We start from the raw sequence: 22,214 nt of genomic DNA, 5'->3' as shown, positions 1-22,214 counted from the left end.
TTATTTTTGAAGGTCTAGGAATAAATTTAAGGGCCTTGTGCATACAATCAGCCCAGAACCACCTTTCCAGCACCCCCAAAGCAAAATTGGAAGTTCCCCCTCCATGCTACACACTCCTCAGCCTCTGGCTCATCCTGTTTTGTGACATGTTTCCTCCCCAAGTCTTTCTTGACCCTCATTTTACCAGTTTTCACCTGTTTACAAATGTTGGGGCACACTATTGCGGCCGGTCTTTAAGATCAGGCAGGTGTGCCCCTGACTGGTCTCTTAAGGAGTCAGACTTTCTCATAAAATTAGGGGTGACAGTTAAGATAAAAACCAACAGGCCTGGTGTAGGCAGAATTATTGCTGGCAATAAACAACCAATTGGGCTTGACCAGTACCACCAGTGCTGATTATCAGCCTTGAAGAGAGCCATGTCATTATTTTGGTCTTTAGTTGGAATTAAAAATGTACTAAGGATTTTCCTCATTAGCATCTTCCATAAGCAATTAATACTTCTTATGTCTAGTGAGGTTATTCCTGACCTTGGATCAACTTTAACGTTTTGTTAATTCGTTTCACAAACATTTATTTGATACCTACTATGTGTGGGAACTTGACCAGGCATTAGGGCTATGAAGAGGACCTCTGGGAGCTCCCAATCCAGTGGGCTCTGTTTCCCATAGTTACTCTCATTGTTGCCCACCCCTTGTGGTTGAAAGTATAAGGTCCTGTAAATGCAGAGATATCAGATAGTTCAGTATCCTTGTCACACTATAGACCAGAAATAGGGACAGTTTATAAATCAGAGTAACACCTTCCCTAATGGGTATAAGTATGAGGCAGTCAATGGAAAAACAATGAACTCAACCTGGGGTTGTTAACTAAGGCTGCACAGAGTAGAGAACAGTTCAATTGGGTCTTGAAGGTAGAGTTCATCAGGAGAAACCAGAAGTAGAGTGTGGGAGGCGGGAGGAAAGTGTTCCTGGCAGAAAGAATGGCATTTTCTGAATCCTATGCTTGACAGACCATGTGGTATATGTCTGTAGAACTGCAAGAAATTTACTGTAGAATCAGGTGAGAACAGTGGGAGACGGCAGTATAGAGAAAGGCAAGGGCCAGATGAAGAAAGGCTTTGCATGCATCATCTTGAAAAAGTTCTCTGCATTTACTGACTCCACTTCATTAATTCCCATTCATTTTTTTAAAAAGTTTATTTTCTTAAAAATTATTTTATTGAGGTCATTTTGGCTTATAACATTGTGTAAATTTCAGGTGTACATCATTATATTTCAGTTTCTGTATAGACTGCATTGTGCTCACCACCAAGAGTCCAGTTTTTATCTGTCACCATACACATGTGCCCCTCTTTCCTTTTTGCCCTCCCTCTCTCCCCTACTCTTCTGGTAACCACTAACCTGTTCTCCTTCTCTTTTTTGACTTATTTTGCTTAGCATAATACCCTCAAAGTCCATCCATGTTGTTGCAAATGACACGATTTTGTCTTTTTTACGGCTGAGTAGTATTCCATTGTATATATATACTACATCTGCTTTATCTATTCATCCTCTGATGGGCACTTGGGTTGCGTCCACATCTTGGCTATTGTGCATAATGCTGCAATGAACATAGGGGTGCATATATCTTTTGAATTACTGATTTCATGTTCTTTGGATAAATACCCAGTAGTGGAATAGCTGGATCATATGGTGTTTCTATTATTAATTTTTTGAGAAATCTCCATACTGTTTTCCATAGTGGCTGCACCCATTCAGTTTTGAATCATTGTGGTCCCTCAACTTGCAGTCTTAATGTCTGAATCCAAATCCAATGGACAGATATCTTTCTATCTAGCTTACTTGACTTCTCAGCAGATTGTGAGACGTCATAAACACGTTTCATCTTCAAAGTTTCATCTTCCTTGGATTGTAAGATACTACCGTCTCCTGGATTTTGCTGTCTCTCTGGACTTTTCATGTAACTTTTCATTATGACCTTCTTTTTCTCTGCTGGACCTTTAAGCATTGTGGGTTCTGAGGGTTTTGTTCCTTGTCTCTTTCTTTACTCTGCAACTATCTTTTGTTGATCTTATATACTTCTGTGTCTTCAATTACACTGTATCAATTAATAACACTCAAATTTATATCTCTAGCTCAGCTTTCTCTGATGAGATCCAGTATGTCAAATTGTCAATTGGATTTTGCCACATGTATATTCTACAAGCATCGCCAGCTCAGCGTGTCCAATAGAATGCATTATATCTCCCACCTCTTCCTCTAGTGTTCCTTATCTCAGAGACTTATATAATTTTCCAACCAGTTGCCTAGATCCGAAAAGCTCAAAATCACCTTGGAGTCTTCCTTTTCCCCTCTTACCTGCTACATCTTGTCAGTCATCATGTTGTTATTGGTTCTACTTAATCTCTTTGATATTTTTAGTCTTGGTAGAATTCATCTCCATTCTTCTACATGTTCACTACCACTGTCTTGGTCTGCCATCATTTCTCATAAATTACTACAGCAGCCTCCAAACTGGTCTGCCTGCCTCCAGGCTTGCTCCCTTCCAACCTTTTCTCCACACTGCTACTTGTGTGGTTTTACAAAAAAGAAATCTGATTATTCCATTTCTCTCCTTAAAACCATTGTCTACAGAATTAAATCTAAAAACCTATGAATGGCATATATGATTCTTGGTGATTTAGGTCCTGCCTTGGCTGACATTACAGACCCAAGCAGAACAAAGGCCTTGGAATTCTGAGACTCTAACCTATCCTTTTATTTAACCTCTGGGTCTTACTGCATATTGTTCCATTTGCCTGGAGGCTCTTAGCACCAGCCCTCCTCCCAACCTCATTCACCTGGCTAACTTTTCTTTCAATACTCAACTCAAAGAGATGTCCCTCCTCCTTCTTCCTCTCCTCTCCTGAAATCTAGGTTTGGGGGATCCTCTCTGTTTTCCTCTGTCTGAGTTATTTCAGTCTTAGCACTGTTTACTCTGCATTGCCTTTATCTGCCTACATCCGTGTCTCTAAGAGGGCAGGATGATGGAGAAAAATGGACATACTTAAAACTACAATAATGATAATAATATCACTAATATAACCTAACAGTACACTAGACCCTGTTATAAGCACTTGCTGTATGTTAATCCACGTAAGTCCTCACAAAACTGTGAGGTGGGCAGCTATTACTGAAGTTGAATCAACAGGACTCAGTCATGGATTGAATGTTAGAGGAGAAAAGAAGGAAAAGTCTCAGTTGACTACCAGGTTTCTGACTGGAGCAAGTAGGTAAACAATGGATGGAGGTGCCGTCTACGGAGATAAAGAGTACAGGAAGTATAGGAAGAGGAGGAGTTTTGGTCAGGGTAGAGGAAAGAAACTTTCAGTTTGGGGACTGCCATTCCTTTGCCATTCTTTCCTAACCAATATTTCCAGAAGCTTCAGGAATAATGTGAATAACACATCTTTTCCTCTGATTGACAGGCATTTGGAAACATCACTGTCCATCTCGGGACAGCAGACTAACCTTCTGGTATCTCTTCATTATCCTGCTGGAAGCGGGAGGGCTATGCGTTTGGGACCCTGGCCTTTCTTTCACCTTATGCTCTGGTTTGCGGCTCCCAGAAGACAGCGAGGACACCATGGCCTTGCATCCTTCAAGCTCCTGTGGTACTTGTGCCTCCTGGCCCTCGAATCATTCCCACAGCAGGTGTGGGCACCCCCCTACAGGATAGGGGTAGTGGGCCCTTGGACCTGTGATCCATTGTTCTCAAAGGCCCTGCCTGAGGTTGCTGCTCGATTAGCCATTGAGCGGATCAACAGGGACCCATCGTTTGACCTGAGTTACTCTTTTGAATATGTGATTCTCAATGAAGACTGCCAGACTTCCAGGGCCCTCTCCAATTTCATTTCCCACCACCAGATGGCCTCAGGATTTATTGGACTTGCCAACCCCGGCTACTGTGAGGCAGCCTCGCTCCTGGGAAACAGCTGGGACAAAGGGATTTTCTCTTGGGCTTGTGTGAATTATGAATTAGATAATAAAAATAGCTACCCGACATTTTCTCGGACACTCCCTTCTGCCATCCGGGTGCTGGTAACTGTCATGAAATATTTCCAGTGGGCTCATGCTGGAGTCATTTCCTCAGATGAAGACATTTGGGTGCACACAGCCAATCGAGTTGCAAGTGCTCTTCGGAGCCGCGGCCTCCCTGTAGGGGTCGTCCTGACCACAGGACAAGACAGTCAAAGCATTCGGGAAGCTCTCCAGCGGATTCGCCAGGCAGACAGAATTCGCAGTGAGTGCTTTCTCCTGGCTGAGGCTTATATGTGGCTTCAGTGGAAGATATTACAATCTCCAAAAGGTTTCCTACCCTCACACCCTAGGATAGCACAGTACTCCCCAGTTCTTCATGCATTTACCCTCTTTCACTCATGCTCAGGCCCCAAGAGTGTCCTGCTTCAACAGAGCTTATTTCATTAACTGAATAAAGATACAAAGAACTCTGTGGTTAAAATACCCTTGGATGCCAACACCTGCTCTCAGCACCTGGGTGAGGAAGAATAGCATCAAGAATAACTTTGGCCACCTACCCTCCATACCCGTAGGACACCGGTAGTTTCAGATCAGCCAAAGAGGGGTGTTCTTATGGCTCCATTTTTGTCTGTTCTAGTCACTGAAGGGAGATTTGCCTTTGACTCCTTTCTGGGTACTTTCCCTCATCGGTGCCCAGTGTCCTTGTGCCGTCACATCTCACTTAGAACCTGTTTTCTCTGTACTCCAAAATGCACATCCCCCGTCTCTCCTCCACCCCTCAAATGTATGACTTCTCTCTCTGCAGCGCAAACTAGCTGATATGGAAGGACCTAGCTGATAGATGAAAGCATATTAAAATGAGAAGACTGCCTGAATTTTTACCTTTCTCCTTCCAAGGGAAATGTTATCTTCAAAGAGGATTCTTGCAGAGACAGTGGACAAGGTGTGAAGAAAAGGATTGCCCCACTGCAGCTGCCATCACCAGGGCGAGTTGGGTGCATTTTGGGGAGGACCTTCCTGGTCCTCTTGAATCAGTTGTCTTTTACTTACACATATCGCAAGCCCTTGTGACACTTGGTTCTGATTTTCTTCTATTCTAATTTTTTAATTTCCGCTTTACCTTTTTCTGGAAAGTGGCAGCGATTTGTGGGAACACTGCCTTCCCCCATTGCAGCCACTCTACCACTGTAGGACAGATAGCTCAGAAACTACTTGTCAAACTGATTACTTCTAGGATTAGTTCTGGTCCCAGTCATTTCCTTAACATAACAATGGGCTTGTTAGAGAATGGTCCAGCTTAGCCCTGGCTTATACCCAGAAGCCCATTTTAAGTTTCAAGTGTCTCCAGTATTGGACCTTAATTATGATCATTATGGGAGGATGAGGGCAAGAATTTTTAGTTCCAGGAACTACAGTAGTCTGCTTCCAGCTCCAGTCTACACGATCCTACATAATGTTAAGCAATCAGTGTGGCTCTGATTACTTCATAATAGAGCTTGATACTTTCAAAGCAGAGCACAGAATTATTTTTAAAGATATAAAACCATTTCCAGGGAGGAGTCATGCCAGAAACAGGCTAATATATTTAATATCATAATTTTATAATATGTTACAAATCTTCATGAAGCCCAGTGTCTCCTGCAAGTTTACATTCCATGAGTGTTTCACATCCCACCCATTCTAAATAGTACACTCTTTGAAATGACATTTTGGCCTCTACCATGAAATGTTAAATAAATCCAGCCCCGGAAGCTCTTTGGGTTGTCAGACGGAGAAAAGTTAGGATTGAGTGCTCGCCACCCACAACTCCTTTGAGGCAGGGAAGTAGAAAATGTACATATTATTGCCCTACTATTAGAGATTCATTCCTGTAGGTCAGTGGTTCTCACTCTGCCTGCACACAGGAATTACCTGGAAAATCTCTTCAAAATGATTGGTGCCAGAGTGCCACCACCAGAGAGTCTGATGGTCTCCAGTTGGGGCCCCAGCAAAGATAGTTTAAAAAGCTTCTCAGGTGCTTGCGAAAAGCAGCCAGAGTCATGAACCACTGCTTTAAATTGATGAAAATGCAAGTAAACGTTCCTTACTTTAAGTTACAGCCATTGTTGTCTTAATATGACTTTGTTTAATCAGATTGTTTTCTTTATAGCAGTGTGGATCAGCTCACTAAGGGAATGGAAATTTTAAGATTGGGGGGAAAAAAGCATAGAGAGGAAGGTATGTGGTTATGCTGTAAAGGAAGACCCTGCGTAGGGAGGACAGTGACAGGAAGTGAAGTAGGGACTCAGAGTGTAGACTCAAAGCTCTGCACTCCAGAACTTTGCCTCTGGTTTCTGACAAAACATAGGCAGACTCAGATGAGGCGTGCTGGGACCTCAGCGACATGAGTCAGCATGTGGATGGGAGGGGAGCCAGGGAAACAGAGCCATCGGTTGGGCTGTGGCCTGACTATGACCTCTGGCAGCTCAGTGTGCAGTGTCCAAAGGAGCGTGTGGTACTCACACTTGGTACAGCCACTTGTTGGTATCTGAGGGCATCCCAAGTGGTGAGTGGGATGTGACAGAAGGAGATGAGGAAGGAGAGTGAGTCTTAAAGTAAGAGAGACCTGTCGTCCACTTGATCATCCATTGAGAGCAGTGTCCCAGCCTGTGGGAGCATGAGAAGCAGGATCCAGAGTACGAACATAACTAGAAGATCAGGACTTTCTTTAGTCAAGTGGCCTGGGGGTCAGGGCACATATCTGGCCCCATGAGAAAATGGGAGATCTGTTGAGAAACTGAGCCGGAAGCCAATGAACGTGGACTGGGTCAACAAAGCAATGAGGAAGGTTACAACACACCAGGTACAGCACGTACCAGATCAAATTTCTAGCTGATTTTCTAGCCCCTTTCACCTGGTAGAACTGAGATTGCTAAAGTATTTCTAGCTGTTATTTATCTTGACCGAAAAGGCACTAAGCTTTTTGTGTGACCTCAGCTGAGAAGGACTGAGAAAGGCAGGGCCTGGCCTCTTCCCTCTTCTGCTGGATATGAGGCTCCTTCTTAACACTGTGGACCCCCAAGAAAACCTTCAGAGAAGGACCTTTTGTGATGTATTCCACGTTTCTACTGCATTCCACAAAATACAGCGGAAAGGGATTCCCTTCATTTGGAGAGGCCTGGCAATATTTGGAAGCAATAGAAATAGTTGGAAGATTGGTTTTATCTGATCTACTCACAATAACAGGGATCACAGCCCCATGTGGTGGTGGTAGTGAGCAACAGTGGTGGAAGGGGAGGGGAAGAAGGGGCGAGAAAGCAAGCTTATTACTGGTTGGTGTGCCACTTCTCTTTCTTGTAAATTTATGTTTCCAATTAGGAAATATCACTGGTACCTTCCTGGAGTCAGAAGGAGTGTCTTTCTCAGCAACAGGTCTAAACTGTGCTTACACAATACCAAGACAATGATAAAATTTAATGGTAAAGATGACAATAACAATAATAATAGTTGTAGTCCCTCAGGAGGGGAAACAGCAGGGGTGTTATTAGATGTTGCCATAGAGACTATGAAAGCAACCGTAATACCACTTTACATGTGAACAGCTCTCTACAGTTTACAAGGTATTTGCATATAGACAATCTTATTTAATCCTCAGGATTATCCAGGAGATAGGTATTTTCTTTCAAGTTTTACCACACCTGTGAGTCTCACATAACAAGCAGCTAGGCGTAGGGATTATTAACCCCAAAGAATGGGGTAAACAAAGTCCTAGAGAAGGGGGGATTCAACCTCTCCCAGATTCTCAGCTCATTTCCTTTAAGCTTCAGGGGCAATTACCAAGTATCTTTGTTTCTGACACAGTCAAATAGGAGAGATGTTAATCAAGGACAAAGGCTTCAATTGATGGTCAGAGCTGCTGTGTGTGGTTATGCAGGTTGTGCTCTGCACAAGGGAATCAAGCTGAGTGGTCATGAGGGCCCAAATCCTGTTCACTCTCTGCTCCTTACATCCTGAGCCCTGATGAAGGTTTTGATCCAATGGCACAAAAGAGCGTCCACTCATCAGGCAGAGCACCTGTGGGACTGCAATTACCCAGAAGAGGTTCTTTTGCTAATTTTCACAAAGGCTAGCAGGAGGCCCCACTAAAAAGCTCTTTAGAGAACTTTTCAAATGGCTATTTCAAGCCCTCCTCTTTTCTCCTCACTTTTTTGCCTATCAATGCTTGGCTGATTGGGAAATCCTTTCAATTTGGATTTACCAGGTTGTTGAACCATTTGGGAATTCCTTTAAATCTTTCCAAATTAGCAATGCTGCATTACAATATGATGTTCAGTAAATAGGGCTGTCCGAATGGCCTTCTCTTGTTCTTCCAAAATTAGATGCCTTATTGCTATCTTATTGCCAGGGACCTGGCTAGCCTCTTCCCATCTATTGAAGATTATTGTAAATAAAAAAGCCCAATAATAATAACAATAACAACAATGATAGTAGTTAACGTTTATTGAGTTTGTTGTGTGATAGTCATTTTCCAAGGACTTTGTATGGACCATCTTGTTCAATTCTTGCAACATCCCTATATAGTAAGGCCAATTATTATTTAATGCACTTTACTGATGACACTTCTGAGGCTGAGAGAGGTTAAAAAACTTGCCCAATATCACATAGCTAGTGTATGGGAAAGCCAGGATACATATTTCAGTTGAAATCAGTGTCTCTCAAACTAGGTGTATACCAGAATCCTCCGGAGGGCTTGTAAAAACACAGATTGCTGGGTCCCTCCTCCAGAGTTTCTGATTCAGGAGGCCTGGAGTAGGGCCCTAGAATTTGCATTTCTAACCAGTTCACCGTGATGCTGATGCGGCTGGTCCAGGGATCACACTTTGAGAGCCATTGGTCTAATGAAAGACTTATGCTCTACTGCCTCCTGTCTGCTTGGGGTACGCCCCTATAAAGCATACTCACTTGAGACCCTGTATTCCATGTATGGTGTATAATTCAGCTCTTCCATGTTTCTTTCTTAACTTTTGGGCCCACTGATGAAATTCTTAAGTGCCTCAAGGTACTGGGAGTTGGCCCTGTTTTCTTAGAATAGTGATACCAATAATACTATGGCCAAGAACCTTAGTGATGATAGGGAATTTGGTATAGGCGCATATAAGTAAACATAAATGGTGAAAGGACAACTTGTTCTCGTTAATGAATCCACTATCAGAAATGATAAAATTATTAAAGATCCAGCATAAGAGGAAATCTCTACACATCTAGGCTTCCTGCATTTACAAGGCCTTATCTATATAGCAGTTTAGGAAAAGTTGAAGAAAACATGTTGCAAGGTGTGGAGGAATATTAACTTATCTCAAGCTGAGAAGCAATGTGAAGGCAATAAATGCATTTGCAATACCAGTTTTATTGGGTATGAAGAAACACGACCTGTTGCTGATGGAATGGCCATTGAGTGTAATACGTGTCTGACATCCTGCTGAGCTGCTTGCCCTTGTTCAACACTGGTGGCAGCTAAGTAAGTGATGGTCTCAGGACTTAAGGTGAAATGTTTTCGGTGTCCTCACCCAATAGAAACAGCCACACAACACCTAGTGCTGTGTTCTTAAAGTGTGCTTTGAAGGCCTCCTGCTCTGAATTACAATTGTGGGGGCTGGTAAACATGCAACTTTTAGAGCCTCCCACTCTCTTCTTATGTAACCATATTACAGAATGAGAGGGGGAAAATTGAGAGGAAGAGACTATGAATCTACTTCTTTTACAGTATGGCCAGATGGGGATGGATCCTGGGGGGATGTGAGACTTGGGATAAATCACACCATATACCCTCCTCTTCCTTTGGCCTGCCTACCCTCTCTTCTCTCTCATTTATTAAAATGAAATAGGTTAAAATGAATGTTAGTGGCAGGAAATGTTATGAAAGGGTTAAAACAAAGAGCAAGGACAATAGCATGGGGGGTTTCTGTGGATTGGGAGCAATATTGTGGGCTCACAATACGAATATGACTCTTAAGGACTTTTTCAGCACTAGCTGGTAGAACCATTTCTATGTCACAAGGTGTGAGACTGGGTCCAGTTTTCTCTACTGAGGACTCCATAGCCAGTAATCCTTCAGAGGAACACATTTCTTTTATCTCAAGGAAATATTGGACAGAGTATTTCAATATAGTCATGTGCTGCATAAGGACATTTCAGTCAACAAGGGACCACGTATATGGCAGTGGTCCCATAAGATTAGTACCATATAGCCTAGTGTAGTAGGCTATACCATCTAGGTTTGTGTAAGCACACTCTATGAGGTTTGCCCAATGACAAAATTGCCTAATGATGTATTTCTTAGAATGTATCCTCGTCATTAACCAATGCATGACTGTATAGGAAGAGAAGTAGGAGTTGAGTGACTTAGTAATTGGCTTCTCTTAGAGTTTCATGACATTTCCTCCTGTTGGCATTGAGGGTGAAAGAGAGGGTTCTGGACAGCCTGCCACAGTGGGTACCGCAGTATGAAGACATAGCTGCTAGACAGCTTGAGTGGGGCTCAAGTAGCTCAGAGAAAGTGCTAATATCATATCCTGGTGAGATTGTCCTTGTTTTGGATATAGAGTGGCTTGACTGTTAACAATCAGGATGGAAACTTACAACTAAGGATTATTCAATGATCACTTGTTGACCCAAGCCTTGTCTAGGATTTAAGGTTTCTGTCCACTAATCCTTTCCTGACAACAACTTAGAGGTAAAACCCCATTTTAATGAATTTAATTTTGAGATAATAAAGCTATTTAGTAAAACCATGATGTAGAACAGATGCACCCACAAATCCCTGTTCATGAAGTGTTCAATCTATTAAATTAAGATGCTGTTGTTTGAATTCAGTATTTGTGCTTTCTACTTTAATCATGTTCAATGGCAAGATCTTGCCATGCACAAAATAGAAGAGCCTGTGATCATTCCCTCTTGAGGCTTCCATTTCCTGATCTATAAAATAATGGGGTGGAAGGGAGAGGGGAGAGATGGTCTCAAAGGGTCTTTCTAGTTAAAAAAAATTCTGATTCTTTGTCTAAAATGTCCTCAGTATGGGCCAATGAAAGGAAAATTAAGAGGAGAGATTCAGGTTGAAGGTACAGTCTTGAGCGTAATGACACTAAGCATTAAAGACAGGCATGGTAGTATCTACTTGTCCAGAAAATATCACTTCAAATTATTCTTCCACACTAATAATTCAAATATGCCTGTGACTCATTGCTCAAGGAAGCCACAAAAAATACCCAAGTGCACAACCTCTCTTTCTGAAATTTTCAAACATTCATCTAAACAATGGGCATTGGGTGCATAACGTGTACCAGGATATGGCAACAAACAAGATACAGTGCTTGACCTCAGGGAGCTCACAGTTTCATAGTAGAGGCTGACATAAATAAATAAGAGCGGGGCCGGCCCCGTGGCCGAGCGGTTAAGTTCGCGCCCTCCACCGTGGCGGCCCAGGGTTCAGATCCCGGGCGCGGACATGGCACCAGTCGTCAGGCCACATTGAGGCGGGGTCCCATATGCCACAACTAGAAGGACCTGCAACTAAGATATACAACTATGTACCAGGGGGGACTTGGGGAGATAAAGCAGAAAAAAAAAAAAGATTGGCCACAGTTGTTAGCTCAGGTGCCAATCTTTAAAATAAATAAATAAATAAATAAAAATAAATAAGAGCAATAAATCTTGTAAGTGCCATGATAAGAGTCAGTTCAGGGTACAGCAGGCCTCTAAACTAGTGTTGCAAGTCAGTGCCCTGGAAAAAAGTCTGTCAGATGGAGATTAGTGTGCGGGAAGCTTACTGGGAGAATGTTTTTAAGGACAACACTTGTAAGGGAGAGAAGGCAGTAGAATTGGGCAGAAAGAAGAATTGAACTGTCATACAGTTACAACAAGGCCTCAGCCAGTCCCAGTGGAGTTATGGAGCTGGGATGGCCCTTCAGAGTTGTCCAGAATTGAGGTAAGGAGTCTTGGCCTTTGTACCTCCATGTTGACCAGTCATTGGGTACAGGCTGCCACACAGAAGGGAGTGCAGTGTGATAATAACCATTTAACAGCCAGCTCTTCTGGGGGCTAAAAAAGCCCTGATTTGCAGCATTTTCTGATTTCCATGGTATAGTCACTCCCACCATGCCCAATTTCATGCTACCAATATAACATTAACTAGCTCACAAAATCTCTGAAAATTTACCCATAGACTCTTGTGAACCAGCACAAGCCGGCTCTAGCACACTACTGAGAGGATGCGACCTTGGGGAAGGTGGCTGTCCTCAGCTGAGGGTAATTCCCAGAGAGGCATCAGCTGTCATCTCCTAACACGTCCGCAGCTAAGAGGATGGGTGCTTCAGTCCTGAAGGGCGCATCTGGGTGGCACACTGCAGCACCCACTACCCGTAGTGTATGTTAAAGTATTTGCTGTATTTCAACCAACACAATACACTTAGTTCTATTTAACATTTTCCGTCCAATGAAGTAATATTAATATTCCTTTAAGTAAATTAAATGGAATTTTATTTCTAGGGGGTAACCTTGGTCAAGTCATCTCATCTCTGTTTTCGTAGAAGAAAGATGCCACTACTGACCTACTTGCCAAGGACACTGTTGGATGAACTGACCAACTGACTGAAGCACCTGAATGAACTCATTTTTTTCTCCTCTATGGGCCTGTTAATGGACTAATATGAGCAAACTGATTCATGTTTAATGATATAGCCAAATGTATCTCTACATTTGGAGGCCTTTGGTTCTAGTTTCTCTTTCCAAATCCAACCCTTGCCTTGTCAAACCTCTCTGGCACTCCATTTTCCCATTATATGATATGCGATTATGAACAAGGCACACTGATTTGCTCGTGTGGCTCATGAACTAGCTCCAAAGATATCCCTAGAGTATTTATAGGAAGGTTTGAGCATCAGAATACATGTAGAACCTCTTAGAGTAATTATATTGAAGGAACTAATGGTCATTTGAAAATTCAGGTTATGCTGTGTGTATGTGAGCGTGATGTGTTTAAATCAACTTCATAATTCATTAGTTACGTCTTTAAAAAAAATGAAGGGTACAGCTCTTGCTCAAAGGGGAAACTTTCTTGGGGTATTTAAGAAGTGTAAAGAAGGTTTTTGAAAATAGATGAAGCAATATGTAAATGCCAAAGACCAGTCACCTAATGTAGTTAAGTTACTCAATTGCTGAGATTAAAGGTTCCGTGGAAGCATGTATAATTAATATTTACCAGTGGCAATAGGACCTTTGCCTTTCTTCAAGAAGCTCAGAATACTTGCCAGGCATTGTCTAATTAAACTATTCAATGTACCTGTAAAATGCATTGGAATCTACATTTTAAAGATGTGGGCACTGAAGCACAAGTGGGCTTAAACTAAACTCATTTAGCATGCCAAGGGCGAAATTGGATATAAGACTTTCAGTCTCATGATCTAGCTGCCATTCTTCATCCGTGGCCTCCTCTAATCCACTCTATTCTAGCATAACCTTGCCAAACAACGTAGTTTCATAAGTGTAGGAAGAATTAAATTGAGTGCAAAGTAATTCCAATTATAGGGAAGTTAGGTTTTTAAAAGTTGAACATATTATCCATAATATTAGTAGCATTTATGGTTGAGTGTGAGTTAGCACTACTCATTGTCTATAATGGTCTTGGTAAGGGTGGGGACAGTTGGTCAAAATCTATTGGAACGTATCTTTGTAAGAGGTGAGCAATAAAAAGCAGCAGGGGCTATGGAAATATCTCCCATCTTCTCCTTTCAGCCTTCTAATTCTTAGGTATAATAATAGCTACTATTTATTGAGTGCTATGTGCTAAGCCCGTTATATGAATTGCTCTTTAATCATCACTACCCCCCGTGAAGCACTTATTTATTGTCTCCATTTTATGAATGAGGCAGAGAGAGGTTAAGTAATTTACCTAAGAGTATACACCTAATAACTGGTGATGTTAGGATATAAGCCTAGGTCTTCCAACCTCAAAGCCTCTTCATTATGCTACCCCTCATTTGCTATAGTTGTTCTTGTTCCTTTCTGGTATTAGGTTCTGCAGCCTGTAGACGTGTCTGTCTTGTCCCTATGCCTAATCTAGAGTCCCTGAACGTAACTCAGCCTCAGCTCAGGGCTTCAACATCTTGTTCATCTTGGAGGCATAAGACAGAAATCATTTACAAATTTGTTATAATAGATTTATTTATGTCTTCCAATCTGTGGTTTTTGATACTGTATTTTACTAACGTATTGCTGCCATAACCTCCCTGCTTTGTTGGTTTCAGTCATCATCATGTGTATGCATTCGGCCTTGATTGGGGGAGAGACTCAGATGCATCTCTTGGAATGGGCTCATGATCTGAAAATGACTGACGGAACCTATGTCTTTGTTCCCTATGACGCCCTGCTCTACAGTTTACCTTATAAGCATACTCCCTACCAGGTCCTGAGAAACAACCCCAAACTCCGGGAAGCGTATGATGCTGTGTTGACCATTACAGTGGAGTCCCAAGACAAGACCTTCTATCAAGCCCTTACCGAGGCAGCAGCTGGAGGTGAAATTCCCGAGAAGCTGGAGTCAGATCAAGTAAGTGCAGATCCACAAGTTATCATGAGCAGAAAACCTCAACTACCAGGAAGGTAAATATTTTTTCTATCAAGTGCCTCCATTCCATAGAAAACCCAATCGATAGCAGGCAACCACACACAAATTAAAAACACCTTTTGTTTACAGAAAACATTTATAAAACAAAGACACATTGTTGGAGAATTTTTTTCGTCTTCAGGCAACCCACAATGACAGCGTACAACCATGAAAAATAAATAAAATATATTTAAGAACAGGGAAATAAAACTTCCATATATACTAGTGCTGTTCAAGGAGGCCTAGTAAAAAGAAGTCTTGTTTCTGACCCAAGTTTTGACCCAATTCAACAAGAAGACAAGACAGCTGGTATATAAGAAGATATTACCTTTATTATTGATAAAGCTAGTATTGGAGACTGCAGCTTCTGTCTGTAGGCATTTGAGCTTCCCAGTACTGAATCTGAGGATTAATCAGACTTCTCCATCTAGTCACCAGCATTGCTGGACTACCATATTCCTGCCCCGTGAGGGCATGACTTTTGTAAAGTATAAAGCCTGGAGGAGCATAATGCAGTGCTTGCTCCATGTAGGCAGCTCACTCCCAAGAAAAAGAAGTTAGGGGGTGCTGGGCTGCACATGCTTAGTTCTCCTTCCAAACTAACCAGTCAAATTAAGTCACTCCTTTGTGGGAAGGAATGAGTAAAGGGGTGAAGAGAGGTCAGGTGTTTTTTGCTAGGAGAACTATCTCTATAGGAAAGGAATCATTTGGAATGAGGAAGAATTCCTCCCTTTAAATGTACAAGAAATAATATTTATATGTGTATAAATGTATTTCAGATCCAAATCACAGCCGCTTAAGGGCTAGAGGAAGCAAAAGCAGTCGGGAGGGGAAGAAAGCAGGAAAAAGAACGGAGAGCAAAGACAAAAGCAAAGAGGAAAAATACAAAGAAGACAAGGAATATGAGAGGAAAACAAGGAGGCCAACGATGCCAGTTAGATTAGAAAAATACAGAGGGGAGTTTTATAGGTTGGAGGCCAGATGTAGAAGGCAGTCATTTTCAGAAGTATTTAGAATGATGCATAAATAAGTTTAAAATATCTAGCATTTTCTAGTATACTGTATTAGTTATAATGCTTATGGCTGCAAGTAACAGATAGCTCAACACAAAATGGCACAAGTAATTTTTTTTTTCAAAATTTGAAGGTATGAGAGCTCCAGAGTCAGTTAACTCAGTGGCTCAATGATGTTTATGAATGAACCAGGTTCTTTTCATCTTCCCACTTTATAAGCCACAGCACACTAGCTTGACCTCATGATCTGGTTGCTCTCATGGTCCCAAGATGGCAGCCACAGTTCCAGACATCACACACAGGTCTGTCAAACACAGAACTACCTACAGACAAAAATGGGGAATGTCTCTCTCTCGTGTCTCTTTTTAAGAGTGAGGAAATCTTTCCCAGAAGCTCCTCAAGCAGACTTATCCCCATACTTTCCTGGTCACAATCATGTCCCATACCCATACCTAAACCAATAATTTGGAAAGAGGAATGAGACCATCGTGACTGACCCTATGGCTGCTGGAAAAGTGTGAACAAAATTGAGATTCTGTTAGGACGGAAGAAGGCTGTCAACTGATTATGTCTAACACTCACATTCTCCACGATATTTTCCTTTTTATTCACCCTTTATTTCTTTATCCTGTGGACTGCTTCTGTATCTGAGTAAGTGATTCAGATGAAACTCAGGTTTATCTCTTTCTGTCCTGAGTATCAATAGCAAAAATTTTGCTGATTCTTGTTCTAATAAAAAATGTGACTAGCAGAGATATTAACACTTCTAGATTTGAACTTTATTGCCATTGATACGTTTATAATAAATCTTTCAGGAGGCACACACATACATTTAACTGAAAACAATTGGTTAATTTGGTCAAGAATTGCAAAAATCCCTCAAATTGCTAAGAATGGTTGCTCAAATCAGTTATTTAGTGTATTTATAGGCAAGCAACCAGATGGTGTATTTTTATATTTTTAAGCAAATGATATTGCTTCACATAGATGCAAAGTCATCATTTTACTTTAATCACAGGATTGAGGGAAGTAGGAATGGTGTGTGTGTGTGTATTGCACATATATATGAGCAAATGTTTTGATACAAAAAACTCAGAGCTTCTACTCTTAATATTTGATCCAATCTCTTTGAGCTTGTGGAAAACATAAGGTAATTAAAGGAAAAAAAAAAAAGAGAGAGACGCCATTAGTTTCGTTGCTAGGCAGCCTGTACTCTGCTTTAGACAAGGAAAGAGAGCTAAAGCAAACACTCCAAAGCCTATAAAAAAGCTTGTCTGGATGTATTTCCAGCCCTGCTTTGGAGATGCCTAGGTTATACCTTCATAACCAAAGAATGGTAGAAGAGTAAGACAGTTATCTCCACATCCCTGATAAAAAAAAACCCCTCCTTTTTCTAAATTACTTTGCTGAAAGTTATTTTTGAAGGCAGCTCATATACCAGCAAGAGCTTATGATAAGGAATTAGACAGACTTGGGTTTAAATTCCAGCTCTCACTCTTACTAGCTGTGTGTCGTCTGGCAAATTACTTAGGCTTTTTTGAGTCTCAGTTTTCCCACCTGTGGAATGGGTCAGTGAGCAACATCTTCTAGGATTATTGTGAAAATTAAACAAAGTAACATGTTGAAAGTGAATAACAGAGAGCCTGGCTCATTGCTACATTCCTTTCCACTTTTTCTCCCTTGAGGCGAGGATGACGTCATTGGTCCATAGCGTCCTAGCATCTAAATTACAATCAGACTTCAGCTTCCTAGTCTCTTGAAGTTTTCTGATTACCAGCAAAGAGTCTCTCAGTAGTTCCAGCTTTCAAAATTATTTCACTTTCAGAATTCCAAATGATATTTTCTCAGATCAAATTATGAAGTTCAATGTTTGCTTATCTCTGGGCTCCTGTTGTTTTTTCTCCTTCAGTCAACAGATTAACAACTATTTATTGAGCACCTGCCATGTGCTACGCACTATGGTGAACTCCAGACAGGATAGAGTTTTTTGTCAGTGGTGTGTTAGAGCAGTTCACAAAAGCCAGCTGTGCACATCTTTTCCCAACTCTGCATTCAGTGGCATCACGTAGGGAGCTTGAAATGAGACATTGGGAGTATTTACACCACAGAAACTGGTAGATGCTACAAATAGGAGCCTTTTTTCCTCCTCATAGAGCAGTTAAACATTTACTAGACATCACTTGTTTCTGCTCTTATGGGGCTTAAATTCTAGTGAGAGAGACAGACAGTAAATGAGTAAACAAATGTGCGAATAAGATGGCTGTATTTCTCCTTTGCCCAATAACTTCCAGTGGAATTGAAGTTTCTCTGTATGGGCTATATTGCCTATAGCAATGGTTTGCAACCTCTTTTAATTTATACACTTGCTTCTTTAAAAAGTAAAACAAACAAAAAACTATCAAAGTGATGCATGTACATATTTTTAAAAGTCAAGAAATGCTAAAAGGTTTGTATCAACAGCAAAGCAGTCCCTAGGCCTTCCTCCCGTCCTTCATCAGAAGCAACCACTTTTATATCTTTCAGCTCTTTATTCTGGTATTTACCTCTAAGTTTCTAAATACCGTACTGCTACTGGTTTCTTGATTGATCAATTTTGGACATTACTTTTTTACTTCCTATTTTAGTTGAAGATTGTAAGCTCTTATATACTTCCTTACCCTCCTTCAAACCTTCGATATAGTTATGTCACAATTTTTAGTTAAATTCATATTTAGTATTTTTAATATTATACATATGTAAATATCATTCATAGCTGATCCATGTGGCATAGTGCGGTAATAATTCATTTCATGTATAACTTTTGACTTTTACTGGAGTTAATAATTGCTTTATTTTTTCATTTGTTTCCCTTAATTTGAATTTCACGTACTGTCTGGTAAAGCTGTAGAATCTCTCAAAGCAATTTTATATGTGTTAAAACCTGTTAAATCCCTTATAGATTTCACTTGCTTTTCCTGCGCCTCTCTGTCCTCCTCTTGCAGTCTAAACTTGTTGCTCCCTGAGGCTGCTGCACAGCTTATGCTAGGATCTCCCTTGACATCACCCTGAAAACTCCCTTTCTCTTTTTTCTGTGCTGGATCTACTATTTCATGAATCTCATGACTCCTATTTTCTTAGTTTGCTCTCTTATTTTGGTGGAGCACATCCTCTAGCAGCTTCTGAGAAAGGTACACAGGAGCTAAATTTTTGAGATCTTGCATGTCTGAAAGTCATTATTCTATCTTCACTATTGATTGATAGTTTGAGTGTAAAAATCTAGGTTAAAAATCATTTTCCCTCAGCAGTTTGAAGACATGGCACATTGTCTTCTAATTTCCACTGTTGGTATTGAGAACTCCAATGTCATTCTTATTCCTGATCCTTTGATGCAACCTTTTTTCGTTCTTCCCTACCTCCCCTAGAAGCTTTGAATCATAATCCTGAGTGTCAGTATTCCGGGAGCCATGTTGGGGGAAGGAGACTGGGACTCTCATCCTTAAGCGTGAAGACTTTACTTCGTCATTCATTTTGTGCTCCACCTAACTCCCACCCTCTTTTGGGTCAATGTCCCAACTCTGGAATTGCTCTGAATCAATTTAACCAGTTTCCTGCAGAGATCTGGCTCTCCTTAGTAGAGGTGGGGATGGTGGACATCTAACTGTTCCTTACACAGACCTGCAAACAGCTCCCCCTCTCTTAGTGCTCTGCCTCAGCCCTCCTTCTATAGTAGTTGGTGCCTCTGATTCCTAAGCATTTCTGAGATTCTCAGGGGGCAAATCTGCTTGTTGCTTACCAATATTCCCCTCTTCAGGTACTTTGGTTTAATCACCCTGTACTCTGCTAAATCAGTTACCACCCCTGTAGCAGATTTTCATCTTCACATTCTGTGGTTCAGTGTTATAGACCTCTCTTGATATCATCAGAAATGGAGGTTTAGTGTTTCTGTGTTCCTTGTTCTCCTTGTTGTTTGGGAGTCAAGTTTGAAAAGAGGAAGAGAGTGAAGAGAAAAAGCTTGATTTCACTATCTTTAATCAGGAAGTCATAAAGAAAAAAAGAAGTTGCAAAAGGGTGTATATGATATTCTTTTATTGGTAGGTTTGCCACAGTCCATTAATTAATTTAGCAAGTATTTATTAAGCCCAGTTAATAATGTGGTAGTTAAGAGCATGGGCTTTGAAGGCAGACTGCTGTAAATTTGCTTAAGCTCTTTGTATCTTCTTTTCCTTATTTTAAAATTGGGAATAATAATAGTACCTACCTCATAGAGTTGTTGTGAGGATTAAATGAGTTAATAGACATAAAGAACTTGCCTGGCACCCAATAACTCCTCAATAAATGTTAATTATTATTATTAATGTTATTGTTACTTTTATTATTACTATGGGCACTGTTAATTATTATTACTAGGCACTCTGCAGGTGATATAATGGAGAACAAAATAGAAATGAGATCTTTCCCCCAATGAAAGGGAACAATTTTACCATTTCAGGGTGCTAAGGACACTGTTTCTAAAACTGAGACTCTATTGGTCACAAATTCAAGACTGAGACAAGGGACTTGAACACTTGACTTCCAGGATGAAATTACCAGAGCCCTGTGCTCCTCTTCTGAAATGCAAACATTAGAAGCTATCATGTATTTAGTACTTACTCTGCACCAGGTAGTTTACATAAATGATCCCATCAAATCCTCAGACGAAGACTACGAACTAGGTATTAATATCTCCATTTTATGGATGGCAAAACTGAGGCTCAAGGTAACATGCCTAAGGTGATACAGCTGGCAAGTGGCAGTGCTGGCATTCCAACCCAAGCCTGCTATCAAAACCTGACCATTTAACCACACATTAACCTTTTTTTAATTATACTATGTCTCGTGTCTAATGCTTTACTCAAAGTAACATTATTAAGTGACTAATACTTCAATTTGAACGGGTTTGTTGGATTGTTTTCCTCTGATATAGGAGGTGATAGGGCTTTATGAGGACCCATGAAAAGAGAAAAGAATGAAGAGATTAGGGAATGGGACACCAGTGACAAACTTCCTAATTTGGTCTCAGGATGATTGGGCAAGGATTATCACTTTGTACCTTTATATTTTGGCACAAAGTAGTCTTCTGAAATAAGGTTTTAGTGTCCGCACTCTTCATTTTTATTGTATTCCCAATGCTTGTTTTCAATGAAATTCTATTGACTACAAATGCATATTGCTAGAATACACATTTTGGATATTTTTTTTCCAAATGTGGCCTAATTTGGCTAAACAAAGGCAATTCTCTGAATTTCTCAGCAAGCCCAGAGAACCTTAAGCTCCTTGTACCTATTGTTTTCCATTACCCTAAATACGGGTGCCTGGAAGGAGGATGCTAAGCTAAAGGGGATGCAGTTAGGACTGGAGCATTCCAGGATGGGACCACCAGGCATGTTGTCAGAAAAGGTTGCCTGCAGCTCACAGTGGCTACAATTGTCTTTGCACCTCATTTTAAATAAAATCAAAAAAGCATTGTGTTCATGAGTATCATATCAACAGACTGGACTAGTGATTATCTCTTGGTTAAGTCCAAGCGTTGAGATCATGCATTATTGGAGGTACTCCCTTTAATAACAGGAATTCAATTACCTTTTGGTTTCTTGATCTCTGCATGTGTTCCTAGCTTTTTGTTCAAAAGTGATGTTGTCATTTTGTCCTTCAAGTGTTGCTTTCCAAGTCAGGTATGTTTTAATGTACCCTTCCAAGGACAAAATTCTTTGGAAGCCAGTTTTGTGTCTTTCAAGTACAGTCAATTTGAACTGATGATAGTCAGCAGCAGCACGAACATTTAAATTGAACAAATTCAAATGTCACTGCTCCTGACCTAGACATTATTCTCCTGGATACAAGCTCCGAAAAGCCTAGGGTAGAGCTAGCTAAAGTCACTGAACAGCAATCAAGGATAAGTTTCAATTATTCATTTATTCATCATTCATTCATTCATTCAAGTTCAGGTCTATACTGTAGGCAAAACCAATAGACTGAGTCATCAGTGGTTTCACCATTCTGGGCTGTAATGTCAACAAGGATATCTGTCTGACAGAAGTTCCTGCCGATCTGTCTTACTTCTTTGGAGCTGTAGTCAGAAGCCAGGACAGAGGGTTGTGGAAAGTGTCCTTTCTCCCCTTGTCCCACCTTCTACCTCTTTTTCTTCTCAATATTTGCAGTAGCTGCAACTAGAGCCTTTTGTGACCAATGCTAATGGAGTGTGTCTTTGACATAAGAACGGGCAATTCCCACTGATGAAGGGCACAATGGGTGAAATAGGGACACAAGCCAGCTAGAACACAAATCCAAGCCCTCGCAGTGAGAGTGGGTCATTGTGACAGACCCACTTTTCCAACTGAATGCTGTTGCTACAGCTATGCTCTTTCCCTTAGCTTCAGGTCCCTCTACCATAGTTTTGTGGCTCTGTGTGTGTGTGTGTGTGTGTGTGTGTGTGATATGTGGTGGAGGCTAGAGAATCCTGAAGAAAAAGCTTTAGGTTTCAGTCATCTTGGGGAGTTGCTGTCAGTCAGCTCTAACAGGGATCAA

The 22,214-nt window shown here is 41.0% G+C and overlaps 1 protein-coding gene across 1 annotated transcript in view; it reads left to right on the top strand.

The window, feature by feature from the left end:
* Positions 1-3,551: 3,551 nt before the first annotated feature.
* Positions 3,552-22,214, top strand: part of GUCY2F (guanylate cyclase 2F, retinal) — an 85,010-nt gene continuing 66,347 nt past the window's right edge. The window contains exons 1-2 of the mRNA XM_008538994.2: positions 3,552-4,281; positions 14,300-14,601. Of these exons, the coding sequence (XP_008537216.1) occupies positions 3,552-4,281; positions 14,300-14,601 (1,032 nt within the window). The remainder of the gene's footprint in view (positions 4,282-14,299; positions 14,602-22,214) is intronic.

Source organism: Equus przewalskii, chromosome X (assembly GCF_037783145.1).
Source record: "Equus przewalskii isolate Varuska chromosome X, EquPr2, whole genome shotgun sequence".
Taxonomy (NCBI): domain Eukaryota; kingdom Metazoa; phylum Chordata; class Mammalia; order Perissodactyla; family Equidae; genus Equus; species Equus przewalskii.
The sequence above is the reverse complement of the archived record's forward strand: the minus strand, read 5'-3'. Positions and strand labels throughout refer to the sequence as shown.